The 20,276-nt window shown below is 40.8% G+C and overlaps 2 protein-coding genes across 6 annotated transcripts; both read left to right on the plus strand.

Annotated features, from left to right (window-relative positions):
• Nucleotides 1-1,703: 1,703 nt before the first annotated feature.
• ZBTB26 (zinc finger and BTB domain containing 26) lies at nucleotides 1,704-15,604 on the plus strand. Of its 3 annotated transcripts, none has more exons than XM_046023291.1 (2): nucleotides 1,704-1,784; nucleotides 11,135-15,603. In XM_046023291.1, the coding sequence occupies exon 2, from the start codon at nucleotides 11,145-11,147 to the stop codon at nucleotides 12,468-12,470; it is 1,326 nt and encodes a 441-aa protein (XP_045879247.1). In that variant the 5' UTR covers nucleotides 1,704-1,784; nucleotides 11,135-11,144; the 3' UTR covers nucleotides 12,471-15,603. The 3 variants fall into 3 exon arrangements, with proteins under 3 accessions (XP_045879247.1, XP_045879245.1, XP_045879246.1); XM_046023289.1 differs by having other exon boundaries at nucleotides 1,734-1,780; nucleotides 11,135-15,604; XM_046023290.1 differs by having other exon boundaries at nucleotides 1,777-1,818; nucleotides 11,135-15,604.
• On the plus strand, nucleotides 1,731-19,678 carry ZBTB6 (zinc finger and BTB domain containing 6). 3 transcript variants are annotated; one of them, XM_046023294.1, is made up of 2 exons: nucleotides 1,731-1,780; nucleotides 18,002-19,678. In XM_046023294.1, the coding sequence occupies exon 2, from the start codon at nucleotides 18,011-18,013 to the stop codon at nucleotides 19,277-19,279; it is 1,269 nt and encodes a 422-aa protein (XP_045879250.1). In that variant the 5' UTR covers nucleotides 1,731-1,780; nucleotides 18,002-18,010; the 3' UTR covers nucleotides 19,280-19,678. The 3 variants fall into 3 exon arrangements, with proteins under 3 accessions (XP_045879250.1, XP_045879248.1, XP_045879249.1); XM_046023292.1 differs by lacking the exon at nucleotides 1,731-1,780 and adding an exon at nucleotides 16,563-16,621; XM_046023293.1 differs by lacking the exon at nucleotides 1,731-1,780 and adding an exon at nucleotides 16,687-16,842.
• Nucleotides 19,679-20,276: the final 598 nt, after the last annotated feature.

Here is a 20,276-nt window from a genome sequence, read left to right on the forward strand (position 1 = left end):
TGATAAAGATATTTGTTAAAAACCCACACTGAACACTATACTCAATAATTTAGCTACCCCTCTAAGATCAGGAACAAGTCAAAGATGTCTCCTTTCACTGCTGCTATTAAACACTGTACTCGAAATACTAGCCAAGATTATTAGACAATAAAGAGAAATAAAAAGCAAATTGTGAAGAGGAAGAGGTAAAACTATCTCTATCCATAGACAACATGATTATATGGAGAGAAAATCTCAAAGAACCCACAAAAAAGCTATTGAAGCAAAAACAAAACAAAAATTCAGTAATGTTCCTGGGTGTAACACCAACACACAAAAACCTGCTGTTTCTACAAATCAGCAATGAAAAATATGAAAAGGAAATGAAACCAATTCCAATTACAATATTATCAAAAAGAATTAAATACCCTGAAAGCCTGAAAACATTGCTGAAATTAATGAACACCTAAATACATGGAAAGACATTCTGTATTCACAGGAAGTCACACTTAAACTTGTTAAAACAGCAATGCCATCCCAAAGTGATCTACAGATTCAACACAAGATCAAAATTACAACATCCTTTTTCTCTGAAATGTAAAAGGTCATCCTCAAGTTTATATGGAGCTTCAAAGGGCCAAAACAATCTTGATAAAGCATGAAGTTGAAGAACTCACACTTCTTCAAAGGTGAGAGGACAGAGAGCTCAGAAATAAACCGTCATAGATATGGTCAAAGGTGCCAAGACCAGTCAAAGGGTAAAGACCAGTCAAGACCAGTCAAGAACCGGTGCTGGAAAAACGACATCCACGTACAAAAGAGTATGAGTTGGGTACAGCTGTGGCGACTATTACACAACAGTGCGAATGTACTTACTGTCACCGAACTTTACATTTACAAATATTAAAATTATAAATACTTTGTTTTACCACAATAATACCCCCTCTCCCCAAGGGGGGGGGGGTTAAAAAAAAAAAAAAGGAGAGCCCAGGGAGCTACTGAATTGGCAAGAAGGAAAAGGATTCCAGAGTGATGATAAAGTTTTCTGGTTGACAGGACTGCGTGGATGATGCTGTTTACCAATACAAGGACTACAGGCCATAAGAAGCAGGAATGCGTACGAACTTGAGATAATTAAGGTACATTGAGATTGGGACAACCAATTGGCGATGTCTTCTGGGCAGCGGCCCTGGAGCTCAAGAGACCAGTTCCGGATGGCGAGAGTGATTTGTGAATGTTCGGCACGTTGCAAGTAACGGAAGCCACCAGGATGAGAGAGATCTCTGGGAAACAGCAACTTCCAAAAGCCCGGGGGAGTCCACCACCTTCTGCCTCGTGGGCCCCAGCTCCGCGAGTCCACATCCCTAGGCGGGAGGAGCTTACCAAGGCTTAAGTGCGGAGGCGCCCTTCAAGCCCCCGCGGGCAGCAGGCTGCGGAGGCCCAGCTCCAGAGAAGCGGCTCCAAAGCGGCGAAGCGCTCAGGGCCTGATCCCGGAACGCGTGCTCAGCGGACAACCGCCACAGCTCCGGGTCAACAGCGAGACGCTCGCAACGCCACTCTCGGATACTCTGCCTCCTTTCCTCCGCGCGCAGAGTCCCTCTCCGGGCCCCCGTCACCCTCCGAGTCTTCCGATTGGCGGAGAGGACCAAGGGACCTGGAAGTTGTTTTGTCCGGCGAGGGCTGCCCTTCCGGTTCCGTTGGGTCCCCCTTTGGCTCGGGTTCCCTGCCCCTCCCCCTTCCCGGAGCCCCGAGGGGCCGGAGCTCCTGGCGGTGCCGGATCCAGACGGTGGCCTTCCCCCGGGTCTGTAAGTGCGGAGGCGGCCGGAGCGCCGGGCAGGGGTACGGGGTCTCTCAAGAGGGAGCCCCCTTGGGGCCCTGGATTGGCCGGGACCCGCTCTGGGATGGGGGCGAGGAGCTGGCCTAGGCCCGGTGGGACTTAAGGAAGCCTTGGCCCGGCCCACGCTGTGCCCCGCCCCTTTTTCTTCCCGGCGTCTGGAATGGGGCGCCTAACTGTGCCCCAGGGACCTCCTCCTGGGACCCCAGCCGAGGGCCCAGCAGTTGGCTTGGACGCCTGATTCTGGCATCTTGTAGGAAGTGCAAGAGTTGAGGCCCTGGCAAGGCCTCGGTGCCAACCCGCTGGATTCACTATGCATGCTGACCTAGGTTACCCTTTTGGGGTTTCCCCCAAATTGGCCGCTGTGGTCACAGCATCTTTTCTATTACTGGCGCTATGCTAGGTACTGGGACTTCTTAAGATACCCTTTCAGTATTCCAGGGTCAAGTTTGGGAGCCAGATATAAACAAATTATTGCTCCTGCGATTTATCTATCAGGCATGTATGTGTGAACTGCCCAACGGGCAGTTGCAGGGAAGGCTGAGGAAAGAAGGTGATGTCTGCATTACACTTCCTGCAGAGGATGAAGTGGAGAAGAGCTCTTCAGGCAGAAGGAACAGTTCGCAAAGCTTTGAAGGAATGACTGAGGAGTGAAGAGGAGGAAGTAGGGGGCTCTTGTGTGTAGGAGGAGATACGTGTCTGGGAAAGTAGGCTGAGGTCTAGATAGTGAAAGGTTTAATCCTAAAGAAGTTGGGTAGTTTTAAAAGAGTTTTTAATGGAAGACTTACATAGTCAGATTTGCACTGTAGAAAGCTATGTTGTTCTAGAAGTCAGCTTATAGAAAAGAAATGTCTCTAAGCTGATACGGACTCTTCAATTAATGTCTAGGTACTCTTATTGGAAATTCTTTTGAAGGAGTAATGGAATTAGCCTAGTTAAGGAAGCCTGAAATGGAGTTATGACAGTGTTACTGGAAAGAAGGGAAGTGTGCTTAAGTGAATGATATGGTACCCCATAATAAATTGGATGCTGGGGAGAAAGATGTAACAAAGGTGCTTCCTAGGTTTTCGGCCTTTGGCATTTGGAGAATGTTGATGCTAATATCAGCAATAAAACCATAAACTTGTAGGTTACAAATTTATTTTTTTGGACATGTTGAATTAAAGGTATAATGGAATGGCCACATGAAACTGTCCAGTATAGAGTTGGAAATGCAAATCTGCGGCTTAACCTCAGTGTAGTGGCTAGAGGTAGAAGTTTGAGTCATTGGCGTAGAAGTGGACGCTGTGGTAATATTTGGCATCGGGAAGGAAGTATTGAGAAAGATGGGAATATTTTGGGGGGAATGCTTGCATTTATGAAGCAAAAAGAGGAATTAATTGGTGGGATAGAAAAAACAGAGGTAGGGGATAATGTATAAAAGTACAGGGTTCCAGCAACCAAGAAGACCCAGGATCAAGAGAAGGGAATTTTGGGAAGGGTCCAATGGGACAATTTCTGTAAAGGAATGAGGGGTCGGGGAAAGATTGCGTTTCTGTAGTAAGAGATCACTAGTGGGGCACCTGGCTGGCTCAGTCAGTACAGCATGCAACTTTTGATCATGAGTTCAAGCCCCATGTTGGGCATAGAGATTACTTTAAAAAAAGAGAGAGAGAGATATCATTAGAGACTTTTAAAAAACAATTTTAGTAGAGTGATGAGGTGTAATTTATGAAATAATGGAGACCTCAACTAGTTTGGTGTTGAATGAGAATGAGAAAAGGCTACATGTGAAGTGTTTCACAAAGAAAATTGATAGGCTTTATTTGTTTATTCACCTAACAAATGCTTATCAGGCACATTCCAGATACTGTTCTAAGCTCTTTTAAACATTAATTTAATTTTTAATTTCCCATAACAACCCTATGAAGTATTACTATTTGACAGATGGGAAAAATGAAGCACAGAAGGGGTTAAGTAACTTGCCTCGGGGTCACACAGTTAGTAAGTAATTGAGCAGTATTTTCCTTTTAGGAAGTATAGCCCCAGAATCCATAGTTTTATCCACTGCATTAAGCAGTGACTGAATATGGTAGTGAAAGGAATGGGAAAAATTTAAGAAAAGATAGGTTCATTGATTAAAAAATGGAAGGCTTGGAAGGAGATCCTAATTGAGAAGGTAAGTAATGGGTGTATGTTTATATTACATATTTGTTTTTTATTTCTCTCTGTCTTGTATCCTCTTCCAATCAATACCACTTTAGGCCGTTTCTTTCACAATTAGGTCAATTTATCCCATGCTTTCATCTATCACTTACTTTCTGTAATCAAGTTTCTTTAAATTCAGTCTCTGTCTAGCTAGTTAATGAATCTTCCCTATCATGTCATGTAAGATTCTCTGGCTAATCATTTTAAGACCAGACGGATGATCATCCCCTCCAATATTCCTTAGCTAATGAGTGACACTGTGTCAAATTAATCCAGTCATTCAAATCAGAGGTCTTGGAGTCATCTTAAACTATCCTTTCTTAACCCCACCTTGGTTACCAAGTCCATCAGTTCTTTGAAATATCTCTCAAATCTGTTTTCCTCTCTCTATCCATATGATTGTTGTCAATATTCAGGCCCTCATTATTTCGATCTTGATCTGTTAGAGTAATAGCATACTACAGGTATCCTTGCCTTCATGTCCACTGTTCTCAGAGCCATTCTCCATTAATTTTTATTTTTGACTTACTGAGTTTCAGATGGTGAAGGAGTTTAGGTATCACACATCTCAAGTGATAGAATAGTGGCCTAGGGCAGGTACTGTTGAGTAACCTGAGGTAAAGTTAAGTTTAGTTAAGGTTGGCCATAAGGATGGGGATTTAGGGATTTTTATTTTTTTATTTTATTTTATTTTTTTTAAGATTTTATTTTATTTTTATTTGACAGATAGAGATCACAAGTAGGGAGAGAGGCAGGCAGAGAGAGAGAGAGAGGAGGAAGCAGGCTCCCTGCCAAGCAGAGAGCCCCATGCGGGGCTCGATCCCAGGACCCTGGGATCATGACCTGTGCGAAAGGCAGAGGCTTTAACCCACTGAGCCACCCAGGCGCCCCCCCTTTTTTTTTTTAAATAGAGAATGTAAATAAAACATTGAGAAACTAGATGGGCTTTCTGAGGAGTAAGCCTTGAAAAAACCAAGGACTAAGCTTTGAAGGATATACTTACCTTTACACAATTTATTGGATCCTTGAAGAGCAAACAAGCAAAAGAATGATGGGAAGCTGAGGCCAGTAGTTAAGCAACTTGACCATTTCTGTACAACAGTTTGAAAGAATGAACCAGATCTATATTCAACATATAAAGCTGTCAAAACAATAAATGAAAAAAAAGTTGCCAAACAACATGTAGAGTTTATGTGTAAGTAACATAGCTTATATTTTCTGTAGCTAGGCATATAGAAGTATTGTTTTTCAAGTGGAGAGAAGGAGAATCAAAAAGTACCAAACTTTTTCAGTAGTAAGTGGAAGATGGTTGGGATAGAGAACTTTAGACTTAGAGTTAAAGGTAAAAACAAAACAAAAGATTGATAACTTGGACAATGTAGTGTCATGAAGGTTACCCAAATGAAGAAAGAGATTGAGTTTTATAGAGAGAAAGATTGTGATGTAATGCAACCCTTTTGAAAAATGGAGTATGGTGTTAGTGAGAAACAAAGATTTCCAGGTATCATGAGTGCTAAGTTGAAAGATAAGGTTACTTCTGTGAGGTAGATGACAAAATAAGACTGACATATAGCTTGGGAGTTTATTATGTGGAATAGAAAATTTTTCCTTATAATTAGAGGTATTTGAAAAAGAAACTTGGATATTTTCTCACTACCTGTAGCAGAGCAGTAAACATTGTCCAACTTAGAACATTCACTGATCCTTTTTGGCTACTCCTGTTTGAACAAGGGGAATTTTCAGATTAGTTGGCACATTTGTTATGGAGATAATTATGAAAGAACTGTATAAATATAACAAAGAGAAAGGGATCTTAAATGAGAATATTTCTATTACACCAATGTTTGAAAAATAGGTCATTCACAGCTTGCTAATAGGGGCACCTGGGTGGCTCAGTCGTTTAAACTTCTGCCTTCAGCTCAGGTCATGATCCCAGAGTCCTGGGATGGAGCCCCCTGTTGGGATCCCCGCTCAGTGGAGAGTCTGCTTCTCCCTCTCTCTCTGCCTGCCTCTCTGCCTACTTGTGATCTCTCTCTGTCAAATAAATAAATAAAATCTTTAAAAAAATAAAAAATAATAAAAAAGGAAAAGATGCAAGTGTGAAATCAGGGCACCTGGGTGGCTCATTTGGGAGTTTGCCAGCTCAGATCACAATCCCAGTGTCCAAGGATCGAGCCCCACGTCAGCTTCTCCTCACTCTGGTCCTCCACCCCTGTTCATGTTCTCTCTCTCTCAAATAAAATCTTTGTTTAAAAAGTATGAAATCAAAGAGTTTATATAAAAACCCTTTCATCCCCTTGCTCATGCTCACTCTCGCTCTCTCTCAAATAAATAAAATCTTAAAAAAAAAAGTTGCTAAAAGAAACTCAGCAGTATGCAGCTTTAATTGTAGTCATCTAGGCAATAGATGATAAGGGCTTGAACCATGGCAAAGATAGATAGAATAAAGAGAGAGAATTTGGAAGTCATGCTGAGGGATCAACAGAATGTGGTGACCAAGTCTCTATTCTACCTGATTCAGTTCTTTACTTTCAGTTACTCAAAGCTCTTTTATAATCTTGGATTATGTGAGTGATTTTTATGAAACTTATGAATAACTGCTACTGTACTTAGAATTATGGTTATTTGCAAATGGCATTCAGACTTAGTATACAAATATAAATACACAAAAGATTGAAAAATAAAGTGAAATTAGGTGAGAAATGAAGTTAAAACAAGGATAAGGGAATACTTGCAAACAAGAATACGACTAGTACAGGGGCTCCTGGGTGGCTCAGTGGGTTAAGCCTCTGCCTTTGGCTTGGGTCATGATCCCAGGGTCCTGGGATGGAGCCCCGCATTGGGCTCTCTACTCAGTGGGGAGCCTGCTTCCCTCTCTGCCTGCCTTTCTGTCTGCTTGTGATCTCTCTCTGTGTGTCAAATAAATAAATAAAATCTTTAAAAGAAAAAAAAAAGAACATGACTAGTACATAAAAGGCTTACTGTTAAAGTCCTCTAGACTTGACACAAATTTGGCCTTACATCCTACTCTATTTTTAAACACAAACCTTTTGTTGAAGCATAACTCATTACACAAAAGTATGAAAATCATTAAATGTATAGCTGAATGGATATGAGGAGGGAGGTCTGAACAGTTACATAGTTAACATTATTCATGGGGTAGAACTTCAGCTAGCCTTGTTGTTTCATACATGGATTTTAGCATCACGTAGCTTGGGCCCAAGTTCCAGCTCTAACACTTAATATTTTCCACCTCTCATAAGTTGAGCAAGTTACTTATATCCTCCAAGATTGTACTTCCTCATATGCAAAATGGGGATGCTAATAATGCCTACCTCCTAGAGATTTTGAGGATTAGGTGGGTCATTTTAGGTAAAGCACTTAGCACTTTACCTTGGACATAGCAAGGATTCAGTAAAGATTAGCTTTCCTTTTTCTTTCATTAAACCGGTTTGTAAGAAACACAATTATTCCTTTTCATTCTGACTTTTTTTTAAGTAAAAAATTGTTTAAAATTTGGGTTTACATTGTCAAAACTATTTTGGTAACAAATGCTAGAAAGGAATTTTCTCTCAGGACACTCAAAAGAGAATATGATGATAATGAAAGGCCTCTCTACCATAGCAAGATAATAATTTTACAGGGGACATTAAAGAGTTAATTATTCTGCTGGTTTTGTTGAATGAGTTGTGTATAAAGTAACACTTGGTCTTTGCCCTCAAATAACTAATATTGGTATTGAAAAGAGAAACTAGTGGCAGGAATCGATTAAAGGGATAAACTGTATGGTCCAGAAATGAGGGTTTATCAAAGGCAGCCAGTGGAGTATACTGACACATACTAGGCAAAACTTCTTAAACAGAGCAAATTTTCCTCACATTCTCAGACTGTAGCAGAGAAATCAAAGCAAGCACTTTCCTGGGGTACATACCTATTGGGCTGCTCCTGCTGTTAAGTTTCTTGAGACTGATAGAAGTACTCCAGCTCCTCATCTTTGAAGCTCCAAGGAACAGTTATCCCTGAGGATAGTTGTCTAATGCACTCTGAGTGTTCTCATCCTATAGATGGAAGGCATTAATGATCATTGTTGGGTGTGTGTCAGAAAATACTGACCTGAGGGTAGACTCAGGACAAGCTAAACTCTAAAAAAAGAATGCCCCTTTTGTTGGCCACTTGAAGCAACAGGCAATTTTATAACTTACGGTTATGAATTCGGGCATTCACTGTTGCCAGAATGAATGTATGAGGCCACTGTAATTGCTCAAACTAACCAGTGATTATATAATTTTGCTGCTTTCTTTATTCATATGTTTCTTGTATCTCCTAGATTTTTTCCTTTTTATTTGATATTCACCGTCTTTTCTCTCATACAGCATTTGCTTCTGTATATCCTTCCTTTCTCATCTTTATTGTGATTATTCATTACCTGTGCATTCAGAATGCCATACAAAGGAAAAGCTTTATAATTTCTGTATGTCTGTTTTTGTTAGTAAACCATGACAGTTCTCCTTCCTACATTTCACCTCTCTTCCAATGACAGTTTCATTCAGCTGAACTCTTAAGTTTGGAATCTTTACACATCACTTTTTTTTTTTTTTCGTTTTATGTATCTAGTCAATTACCAAGTTCTTCTAAATATTTTATCATTTTTCCTTACTCGTTATTCCCATTTTCATTCCTTTCTAGGCTCTCAGGGCCTCAGACTTAATGCTTTTACAGACTCTGAGCTGATCTTCACCAGCAGTTCTTTATTCCTTCCACTGTCAAATTCTGTAGGCCCAATAAACACAAACTGAGCACCTCCTGTGTGTTTAGTACAATATTGGGTTAGGGGAAGATACAGCAGTTTGAACAGAAGAGGGTCTGGCGGGTAATGTGGCTGCAGTAAGTAGATTTTGAAGCAAAAGGGAAGTGTTCTGCCATAGAAGATGCAGGTTTCCAGCATCTGCCTCATTGAGTTAGATGAAGATGTTTCCCTCTAATGCCATGAAGCTTGCAGTTTGGAGGGGAAAGAACAAGTACTTAATAAAGTATTCTGAGTGTTATTGTAGAGGTGCTATACTATGGGTCCAGTAGAGACAACTGTTCCAGTCTAAAACATTAGGTAGGGGCATCTCAAGAAATAAAGGAGTGATGGGGCACCAGACTGGCTCAGTTGAGAGTATCCCACTCTTGCTCTTGGGGTCATGAGTATGAGCCCTGTGTTTGGTGTGGAGATTACTTGGAAGGAAGGAAGGAAAAGAAAGTCAGTCAGTCAGAAATGACTAGGAGTAGTGTTCTAAACTAAGGAAGTAACTGTGCTGGGGTGCCTGGGTGGCTCATTTGGTTGAGTCTGCCTTCGGCTTAGGTCATGATCTCAGGGTCCTGGGATCAAGCCCTACATTGGGCATTCCACTCAGCAGCCAGTCTGCTTCTCTCTCCCGCCTGTGATCTCTCTCCCCCCCCCCAAATAAATAAAATCTTAAAAAGAAGAAAGAGAGAGAGAAAGAAAAGAAAGAAAGAGAGGAAGGAAGGGGGGAGGGGAGAGAAGAGGAGGGGAGGGAAAAAGAAAGAAAGAAAAAAGGAAATAACTGAGCTAAGGCCTGGAGTCGATAGAGTGCTGTCATGCACCAGGCACTGAGCCCTGTAAGACCTGGACTCTGCTTCAGGAGCTGGGTTCTATGAGCCTTGGTAAGTCACTGTTATAGAAGATAAGATTATAAAGATTAATCTTCAGGATCTATATTTGATCAATAACAGCTGATTGTCTCTTGTAACTCTCAACTATGGAGTTGATGAATGCACAAAGTTCAAGGTGAATTTATTGATGCACTAAGATTGTAGAGCTGTTTTTCAAGGATAGAGCTGATATATCTACTGATGTCACTCACAGAAGACTGGTGTATAAACAGAGTGTCAGTTTATTATTTTTACAAATGACTGGTGGACTGGAATTGTCATGTTGGGAAGCCATATTATCAGAAAATCAGTTAGGGAGTATAGAATCAGAACATAGGAACTTTCTCCAGAGGAATTGCTATATAAAGGACAGATAGGCAAAGAGTTTGGCAGACACCTTATCCATGGTTGAATGGTTATCCCAATGTTTACCTTAATTATTATTATTTACCTTAATTAATTATTACTGGGTTTACTTCATCAGTTTATACTCCAAGGTTAGTCTTCATCCAGGAGACAATGGGAAGTCATAGAAGGATTTTAGGCAGGGTTGGATCTAGTCAGATCCAGTGTTTTTGAAAGTTAACATGTGGTGTAGAAATTGGATCGGAAGAAATAGAAGCTGGAACCCAAGAAGCATTTATGATCCCATTCCAGTAGTCCAGTGGATGAGTAATGATGGATAAAGAAGAGTAAAGAAGAAAAAACAGAATCTATAAGCTATTAGTTTGATTGACTTTATTCCTACTCAGATTCCCACCAAGTGCCTCATCTGGTTTTTCTATAGAACATATTTAATTTACTTAATTTATTTTGTTTATCAAGAAATGCTGCTTGAGAATAAATTCTTTGTCCAAAATGCACAGGATAAAGAATTGTACCTTTGACACTGTCTAAACATTATCCCTTTAAGTCTGTTACATTCAGTTTATTGCAGAAATGCTTATATGAATAAAAGCACATCAGTTTAAATAGAAGAGTGTTTACCCGGGAATGGGGCGAGCAAGGTAACTACAGTTCTTTAAAGTAGAAAGAAAAGGGAGATTTCTTCTTTTTTGTCTGTGAAGAAGCAGGTTCACAGTATCATGCAAAAAAAAAAAAAAATCGTTACTTTATTACTTGTTGGGATGTTTTTAGGATGTTTTTGAAACCTGATAGAATTCTCATTTGAGGAGTGGAAAAAAATGCTCTTAGAGCAAGCACTGTTCTTGTATTAAGTATCTTAAGAAGTTGAATGGATGCCAAACTATTTACATTGATACAAGTCTACTTCTTAGGTGCAATTAATACTTCATATGGAATAATTTTTCACAGCCTTTGAAAGCTGTTACACTAGCTTCCTCTTTCAAGGAAAATTTCATTTGGATACAAACACAGAGATATGTCAACACAGATTTGTTTTTGGAAGGAAAAATCCAGGTTTCTTAATTGTTTGAATTTTCTTAAATTCATCCTTTTTACATTTCTGTTCTTTAGGTCTGCCAAAATGTCTGAAAGATCAGATCTCCTTCACTTCAAGTTTGAAAATTATGGAGATTCAATGTTACAAAAAATGAACAAATTAAGAGAAGAGAATAAATTTTGTGATGTTACAGTTCTCATAGATGATATTGAGGTACAGGGGCATAAAATTGTGTTTGCTGCAGGTTCCCCCTTCCTAAGAGACCAGTTTTTACTGAATGATTCCAGAGAGGTGAAAATCTCCATATTGCAGAGTTCCGAAGTGGGGAGACAATTGCTCTTATCCTGTTATAGTGGTGTGCTGGAATTCCCTGAGATGGAACTGGTCAATTACTTGACTGCGGCAAGTTTTCTTCAGATGAGCCACATTGTAGAGCGGTGCACGCAGGCCTTGTGGAAGTTTATAAAGCCAAAACAACCAATGGATAGTAAAGAGGGATGTGAACCGCAGAGTGCTTCTCCCCAGTCAAAAGAACAGCAGGGAGATGCCAGAGGCTCCCCAAAGCAGGATTCACCTTGTGTTCATCCATCTGAAGACAGTATGGATATGGAGGACAGTGATATTCAGATTGTTAAGGTAGAATCTATTGGGGATGTATCCGAGGTTAGAAGTAAAAAAGATCAGAACCAGTTTATTTCTTCTGAACCCACTGCTTTACATTCATCAGAGCCCCAGCATTCCCTGATAAATTCAACTGTGGAAAACAGAGTAAGTGAAATAGAACAAAACCATCTCCACAATTATGCCCTCTCTTACGCAGGCAGTGATAATATCATCATGGCCTCAAAAGATGTCTTTGGGCCTAATATTCGAGGTGTAGACAAAGGCCTACAGTGGCATCACCAGTGTCCAAAGTGTACCAGGGTGTTCCGTCACCTGGAGAACTACGCCAACCATTTAAAAATGCACAAACTCTTTATGTGTCTACTCTGCGGCAAGACTTTTACTCAGAAAGGCAACCTTCATCGACACATGCGCGTGCATGCCGGCATTAAACCTTTCCAGTGTAAGATCTGTGGGAAAACCTTTTCTCAGAAGTGTTCCTTACAGGATCATCTTAACCTTCACAGTGGAGATAAGCCCCATAAATGTAACTATTGTGACATGGTTTTTGCACATAAGCCAGTTTTGAGGAAACATCTTAAACAGCTGCATGGCAAAAACAGCTTTGATAATGCCAATGAACGAAATGTGCAAGACCTCACAGTGGATTTTGATTCTTTTGCATGTACAACAGTCACAGACTCTAAAGGGTGTCAGCCACAGCCTGATGCAACACAGGTCCTGGATGCAGGTAAACTGGCCCAAGCTGTCTTGAACTTAAGAAATGATAGTGCTTGTGTGAATTGATTAGGGGCTTTATGCTCACAACTTAGAATGGACTGAAAATGTGGCAATAGTCTCGAGTCTTTTTAGGAGTGATTTTGCTAGTCTGACTTCTCCAAATCCTCTGTGTGGGTTGTAGGGGTGAGTCAAAGCACTAACAGACCAGGCAATTTACCACTTGGAGTGGTCTTGCCTTCCTTTTGCCCTCTTCCATTTTGTGTTTTGAATTATTTATCCCGTGTTGTCTGTTTTCCTTTCCCGAGGAGTATTCCATTTGTCTACCTAACATTGACTTTTGTCTTAGACTGACACTATTTTAGGCTTTTCACTGGGCACATTCTGAAGGTACCAATAAGTTAATAACATCACCTACAGTCCACTAATAGATGCTATGCTAAGAGAAGTGAGTAGTATTTTTCTTTGGCAAAAAATAGGCTGAGATACAAGGTGATACTGCTCTTGGCCTGAGTATGTGATAGAACTTCTGGTTGCCTACTGTTCATTGCCTACTGATAATGAATCTGCCTCCTACCATTTGTACTTGTCTTGCAGCTGGCTATGAAGTATTTTGGGTTGCTCTGTACTCCTCAACGGTATTATGGCCCAACTTCATGTCACCGAGTGTTTCACATAGACCACAGCACAGTCTTTTCAGCAACACCTACAGAATACAATAACATCTAACAATAGTTAGGGATCAGCATGAGGAGCATAATTAACAAAGGATAGAAGTACAATTGTATAATAGCACTTACATAGGTGGTCTTCCCAGAAAGAAGCCAAATGCTTATAATTAACGTGTAATTTACTTGTGGATGCTTTCGAAGTCAGGATTGCTCCAGGCACACTTAAAATGTGCTCAAGTATCATGGTCTCTCTAAAAAGGGGCTATTTGGGAGTCCGTCTCTGGACTTTGTTTTAGAGGGCTAGCCATCAGAAAGGTGAGTTTGGCCTTCACAGTTTTGTCTGGTGTAATCTCTGAGTTCTCATTTCTTCCTATACACTAGTTTCTAAAATGGATGAAAAAAGTGGACCACAGAGGAGCAATCAGGTTCTTGCATTCAGATATCCCTATAAAGGTACACAGTCCCACCTTGTGTTTGATAGATCACTAATACAAAATTGATCTTCCAACATGGAAAAACACAATTTTTCCCCCCAAAACACAACTGTGTTTTTCCTAAAGCACATGTTATAGTTCAGAAGTAAAATTTTGAGTCTTAGTAGCTTTTGACTCATCGGTTAGATTTAGGTAATAGGAGTCTTAGAGTACTTAGAGAATCTTAAGAAATCGTATACTCCACCTCTTTTTTTTTAAAGTTGGGGTATCCAAAGCTCAAAGAGGTGGCCTGGCCAAGGCTGGTCGAAGTAGAGAAGTGACTAAGAATGAGCTAATGTCTTCTTATTTCTCACTAGCTCTTGGCTTAAAAAAATACAGTACATGATCAAGAGTATATTAGCAAAAAGCTCCCAGTTTGTGCTTCACTTTTGGGAATCCCTGTTGGCTTTTTGAGACAGCCTGGAATTTGCAAACAAAACATCACAGGAAGGATGTGTTTTTGTTTTTTGTTTTTGTTTTTGGGTTAGAGTGAATATTACATTTTACTCAAGAAATTGACTGACTTGCTAGGTGGTGGTCAGGGAGGGAAAGGACAAGTAAGAATAATGTGAGAAGGATCAAAATGTGAAACTGATTTTTGTCTGGAAGCAGTGTTTATTTAATTACCATCAGGATTTTCTGTTTTTATTTTCGAGCTATGAGAATGCATGTACAGATAAACCAAAACTGAAGTTTAACTTGAATAGTCACAGGGAATTCTTAAAGTTGTTATAATTTAATGCATTTACATGTGAATCTGATTTGAGTTATAATTTCTACCTTTTGTTAAAACACTTAAAATGAGAATAAAATTGAGTAATAAGACCAATAGGTATCTTATGCCTAAGGTCACTCATTTTTATGGTCTAATGATGCTACCTAGCATTCTGATTTTTATATGATCCAGCCAAAGAGTACCAAGTCTATGCAACGATGAGACATTATTATGTTAGCCGGTGTTTTTCTGAACATCATTTCACTAGGGAAATTTCAAGTTGGAGTGCTTTCTTTGCTTACATTCATATCCCGTTTTTGTTATTGGTTTGAAGACTAAAAGGCATGGGTTCAAGTAAGATTGGTCTCTTTGGTTGGAGACTATTTCTGGGTTCATTCAGTAGTTGAGAAACATTTATTGGGCACATTTGTTGCCAGGCACTATGCTAGATACTGAGGATATGAAGGTAAGATTGCTAACGGTCCCTGCCATCACAGAGCTTATGGTCTCAAACGGTCTCATGTGGTCTTAGATAAGGTGATTTAAACTAGGAATAATAAAGAAAATGCCTTGCTTCCTTTGATTACTTAAAATCAGCATCTTGATGGTTTTTTATCAGTAAAACTTCCAGTTCCCACCTTTTGCAGCTTCAAACCACTAAAGTGATTTACAGTCTCCTCCATTTCTTGGCTGGAGAGGTGTTCTGTTTCTGTGAGACATTTTCTTAATTTTGGTGGGACTTGACTTTTCTCCTTTGTTTATACATGTTTCTTAGATTGTATTGCAAAGTGGTCAAGTTAACTGATATCAAATACATTTTATAAGGGAAGATGATTTTCAAAACTAGTCATATTCTTATAGAGGAGGAAGATTTTTTTAAAACCTTAAGTCATTCTGCATTTGTATTTTATGGATCCCTAGGCTAACTAAAAAGAACTCTCTTTACCATAGTTTGGTTTTTAAAAAATTACCGTGTGTCACCGTTATTTATTTATTATTTAATTTTAAAGACAAACTCCAAACTGAAGTGGCTCTGAGGTAAATCAGATGTGGTTTTGTTTTAGTTTCTTTTTTAGAAGATCTATAAATGGAGGGTGACCAATGTCACCACTTCTAAAATATTGTCCTAAACAAACAAACCAGAATATTTTATTTCAGCTGGTGAATAGCTGTTCTAAATCTGTTGTATGTTAGACATACTATGAACTACCTCTTCACTTATTATGGGGAAGTTTCCTTAATAAAAGTGTGACAATTAAATCTCTGGTTTCAGTGGTTTCTTTTCTCTCTCCCTCCTGCTTTCCTTTTCAGTCGCCTAAATTTGAATAAGGAATGCTTTCTTCATTCCTACTGTTTAAAACACATATTAGTCAAGCGCTCTGAGCATGGCTTCTGAAGCAAAGGTTAACTAGAAATTGTTAGTAGGGTCTTACTTCCAGGAGAACCTGTTAACTGAGGGGGTAGAGCTACTCCTTTTAAGAACTAGTTCAGACATTCCTTCATTTAGGAAATATTTAATGTCTACTCTATGCTAGACTTCGGGGATGCAAAGATCATAAATCACTGTCCATAATACCTCCGCCCAGATGGGTCACAGATTTCAGTACAGGTATGATAACAATAATGAAGACAGCCAAAGGGCTCACAGGCTCCCAACTGGGAGCCCACGAATTCAAGGGCAATTCAGAATGGCTTCAGGGACGACATGATTTGTGAACGAGATTCTGAAGGATAAGGGGGGAGGGAGGGGGAGAGGGCACGTGGGAAGAGACAGTCCCAAAGAGCAGATAGAAGGTCTAGGTTCGCCTAGAACTGGCGGGTGGGGAGGGGGTCAGGAGACGGTGACATCGCGACGGATGAGTGAAGATCCAGAGGTAGGGGCCAGATCCTGATGGTCATCAGACAGGCAATCTCGAATGCCGATTTTTGTGGCGCTCTCCTTTCCTCGGTCACATTTTAAGTTGTAGATGGCCCAGAGAGGAGAGAACCCAGCCCGTGACAACCATGAGGGCCTCCCAGTGATCCCATTCAGGGTGTTCCGATAGACGCGCTGCACTTCAGCCTCACAACCCGTCTGCGATACGGACACTGGGGAGAACTCACGAAGGGAAAGGCCCGCTCGCCGAAACTGGGGCAGGAGAGATGGGATTTGCCGGAACACGGGTGCCTCTCGGCCATTCCAGGAGGAGGGCGGGGGGATGAGGAAGGGAGAGTGTCTGTGGATGTCCTTCCGGGACGCCCAGCCCACCCCAGCGAGGAGTAAAGCTAGTTGACACCGGATGTGTTTCCTCCCAAGCGAAGTCCACCTTCCGGCCTGGGCCGCCGCTGCTGCGGGAAGCTGAGCTCTGGCTCTCTGAGTCGGTGAGTGAGCGCGCTGGAGACCGGCAGGGTGGGAAGCCGGAAGAGGAGGAGGAAGAAGGCAGCCAGGCGCGGGCGGGGAGGCTGCGCTGGTGCTGCAACCACCTGGCGGACAGGGCCTGTGGTCCTGCGAGGCTTAGCTCGGGAAGACCTGTGTGTGGCGAGCTGCAGGATCTTCCAGGCCACCTTGGGTCCGGATCAGTTCAACAGATGTTCCCTCCGCTGTGCGTGCTCTGCGCCAGCCCTTGTGCTCTCTGCAGAAACTCAGATGGAACAGGCACCTTTTCGTGGTGCTCTGGGAGCACCTCACTGTCTGTTGGGGAGACAAGAGAAGTCACAGAAGTCCTAATTGATTTGGGTCTTAAAGGAGCCAAATTACTGGCTGAAAGAGGGTTTTAATGGAAACGTGCAAAAGTGTATTTGGTCTTCTTGTCTGGGCAGTGGTGAAAATCTCAATATCGAAGGAGCTTTGATGAAAAAGAGAATAAAGATAGAGCCTTAAAGATGGCTAGGACCAAATAGTGAGGGATCTTGTATTTGCTAAGAAAGGTAGGCTGTCCTGGAGGTAGAAGAGAGCAATGGAGGATTTAAAGTAGAAGAGAGGGACGCCTGGGTGACTCAGTTGCTTAAGCATCTGCCTTCAGCTCAAGTCATGATACCAGGGCTTGGGATGGAGTCCCACATTGGGCTCCCTGCTCAGCAAGAGGTCTGCTTCTCCCTCTTCCTCTGTCCCCTCTCCCACTCGTGTTCACTCTTGCTAGCACTCTCGCTCTCTCCCTCTCTGAAATAAATAAAAAGACTTTAAAAAATAAAGTAGAAAAGAGAAATTTTTTAAAAAGTTTTAAGAGGTGTTGGTTCTGGTGGCACTCAGGGGAGTAGGTTGGAATATGGGAGAGTGTGGTATCAAGGAGACCTGTTGGAAGACCTTGCAAAGGTCCAAGGGAACAGAAGGAGGACCTGCAGTAGTGATGCAGAATAGGAAATTTGGAGATTACATTCAGGTTTCTAATGTGAGAAACTACGTTAAGTCCCATTACTAGTGGACATTAACAGCGTCTTGGACCACAAAACGGCTAAAATTTAGCCAAGGAGAAAAACAGAAACCATTAAGTACAACTCAGTGTAATAGGTGCTGTAACAAAATTGCGAAGGACGGGCCATGAGATCATAAAGAAGTGTGTGTTCATTTTCTCGGTTTTGCAATGGTGGCATAGGAGTTCACTCTTTGCACCTAGATTAGAAATTAGAATTAGAATTAGAAATTAGAATTAGAATCTTCTTTTACCCAATTCAGGTTTGGGATTTTTTTCTTCTTTTTTACCATCACAATGTAGGAAAGCATTCCCTATCTTTACATCAACGTTTGTGTTTTCTTTTGCTTAGACTGTGACCATGGCTGCTGAATCTGAGGTTCTGCACTTCCAGTTTGAACAGCAAGGAGATGTGGTCTTGCAGAAAATGAATCTCTTGCGACAGCAGAATTTATTTTGTGATGTGTCCATTTATATCAATGACACCGAGTTCCAGGGCCACAAGGTGATTTTAGCTGCTTGCTCCACTTTCATGAGAGATCAGTTTTTACTCACGCAGTCAAAACATGTCAGAATCACCATCCTGCAGAGTGCAGAAGTTGGCAGAAAACTTTTGCTCTCTTGCTATACTGGAGCACTTGAAGTTAAAAGGAAAGAGCTTTTGAAATATTTGACTGCTGCTAGTTACCTGCAGATGGTTCACATTGTGGAAAAGTGCACAGAAGCTTTGTCAAAGTATCTGGAAATTGATCTTTCTATGAAAAATAATCAACATACTGACCTGTGTCAATCCTCTGATCTGGATGTTAAGAATGAAGAAGAAAACTCAGATAAAGACTGTGAGATTATTGAAATTTCAGAAGATAGTCCTATAAACATAGATTTTCGCGTAAAAGAAGAGGAAAGCAATGTTTTGCAGTCTACAGTAGAGTTGACATCAGAGAGAAAGGAAGTGAAGTCACCAGAGCTATCTTCAGTAGACATTGGTTTTAAAGATAATGAAATTTGTATCCTCCACGTGGAATCTATTAGTACTGCCAGTGTAGAAAATGGGCAGTTTTCACAACCTTGTACCTCTTCAAAAGCAAGCATGTATTTCTCTGAAACACAGCATTCACTGATCAATTCTACGGTTGAGAGCAGAGTGGCAGAAGTTCCTGGGAATCAAGATCAGAGCTTATTTTGTGAGAATACTGAAGGAAATCATGGTACAGTGAGTGAGATTCAGAATCTGGAGGATACTTACTCACTGAGGCACCAGTGCCCCAGGTGTCCTCGAGGATTTCTTCACGTTGAAAACTATCTGCGCCACTTGAAGATGCATAAGCTCTTCTTGTGCCTACAGTGCGGGAAAACATTTACACAGAAGAAAAATCTCAACCGGCATATTCGAGGGCACATGGGCATACGGCCCTTTCAGTGTACTGTGTGCTTGAAGACATTTACTGCTAAAAGCACACTTCAGGACCACTTGAATATACACAGTGGAGATCGCCCATACAAATGCCACTGTTGTGACATGGATTTCAAGCACAAATCTGCCCTCAAAAAGCACTTAACCTCTGTGCATGGCAGAAGCAGTAGTGAAAAACTACCCAGGCATGATCTCAAAAGGCAAAATCTGCTGTAATTAGAACCACACCTTGCTATATAAGCCTTATATCATAGTTCGGCGAGTTTTTCTACAGAAATGCAGCGTATGTTATATTGCATCCCCTGTGCCCCCCCCATCTTTGGGTCTTAATTTTGGTCTGCCTACACATGCTATTCTTTCTGAACTTCTACTAGCAGTTTCAGAGTGTGGGAGACACGATAAAACTAATGGGATGCTGTCTTATCTCGTACAGTATATGTAAGCCCCAGTGGTATATCTAGAGAAATAATGTTTCGCTCTTAAATATTCCTGATTCTAGTGACAGAGAATCCAGCAGTATTTCTAAATTCTGATTTTGACTCTCTAGATAAATGATGTACATGTAAAATCCCAACCACATAATAATTTTAATGAATTAGGTTAATAGGAAGAGAAAATAGACTTCAAAACATGCTGTAATCCATTATTAATTCTTTGTTGGACTAGTGAAAAAAAATTTTTTTTAAACAAACTGGTTGGATTCTGAAGCTAAGCACCAAGGTACTTGTTTTAAACTGTAAGAGAACACACTTCAAATTCACTTGGGAGTAGTAGAATTTCCTTGGACATGGGCTAAAATTCCTTAAAATAATGTTGCCATGATTTGTTAGTATACATATTTTAGAAATGATTAATCAAGCCCAAGTTTCTTGGTTTTATTTCATGCAGTTATATTTAATAATTTTATGACCAATAAAATTATACCATTGGCATGAAGCTCTGAAAATTTTCTTTTTTTAAAGATTTTATTTATTTGACAGAAAGAGAAATCACAAGTAGGCAGAGAGAGAGGGGGAAGCAGACTCCCCGCTGAGCAGAGAGCCCGATGTGGGGCTTGATCCCAGGACCCTGAGATCATGACCCGAGCAGAAGGCAGAGGCCTAACCCACTGAGCCACCCAGGCACCCCTCTGAAAATTTTCTTTTTGAAATTGCAAATTTACCAAAGATACTGTACTGTTTCCTCTCTTAAATTCATTTTATTTTTTTATTTT

The sequence above is a fragment of the Meles meles genome, chromosome 11, assembly GCF_922984935.1.
Source record: "Meles meles chromosome 11, mMelMel3.1 paternal haplotype, whole genome shotgun sequence".
Lineage (NCBI taxonomy): Eukaryota > Metazoa > Chordata > Mammalia > Carnivora > Mustelidae > Meles > Meles meles.

Coding starts and splice junctions, on each gene's coding strand:
- ZBTB26 (XM_046023291.1), top strand. CDS start 11,145: ATGTCTGAAAGATCAGATCTCCTTCACTTCAAGTTTGAAAATTATGGA.
- ZBTB6 (XM_046023294.1), top strand. CDS start 18,011: ATGGCTGCTGAATCTGAGGTTCTGCACTTCCAGTTTGAACAGCAAGGA.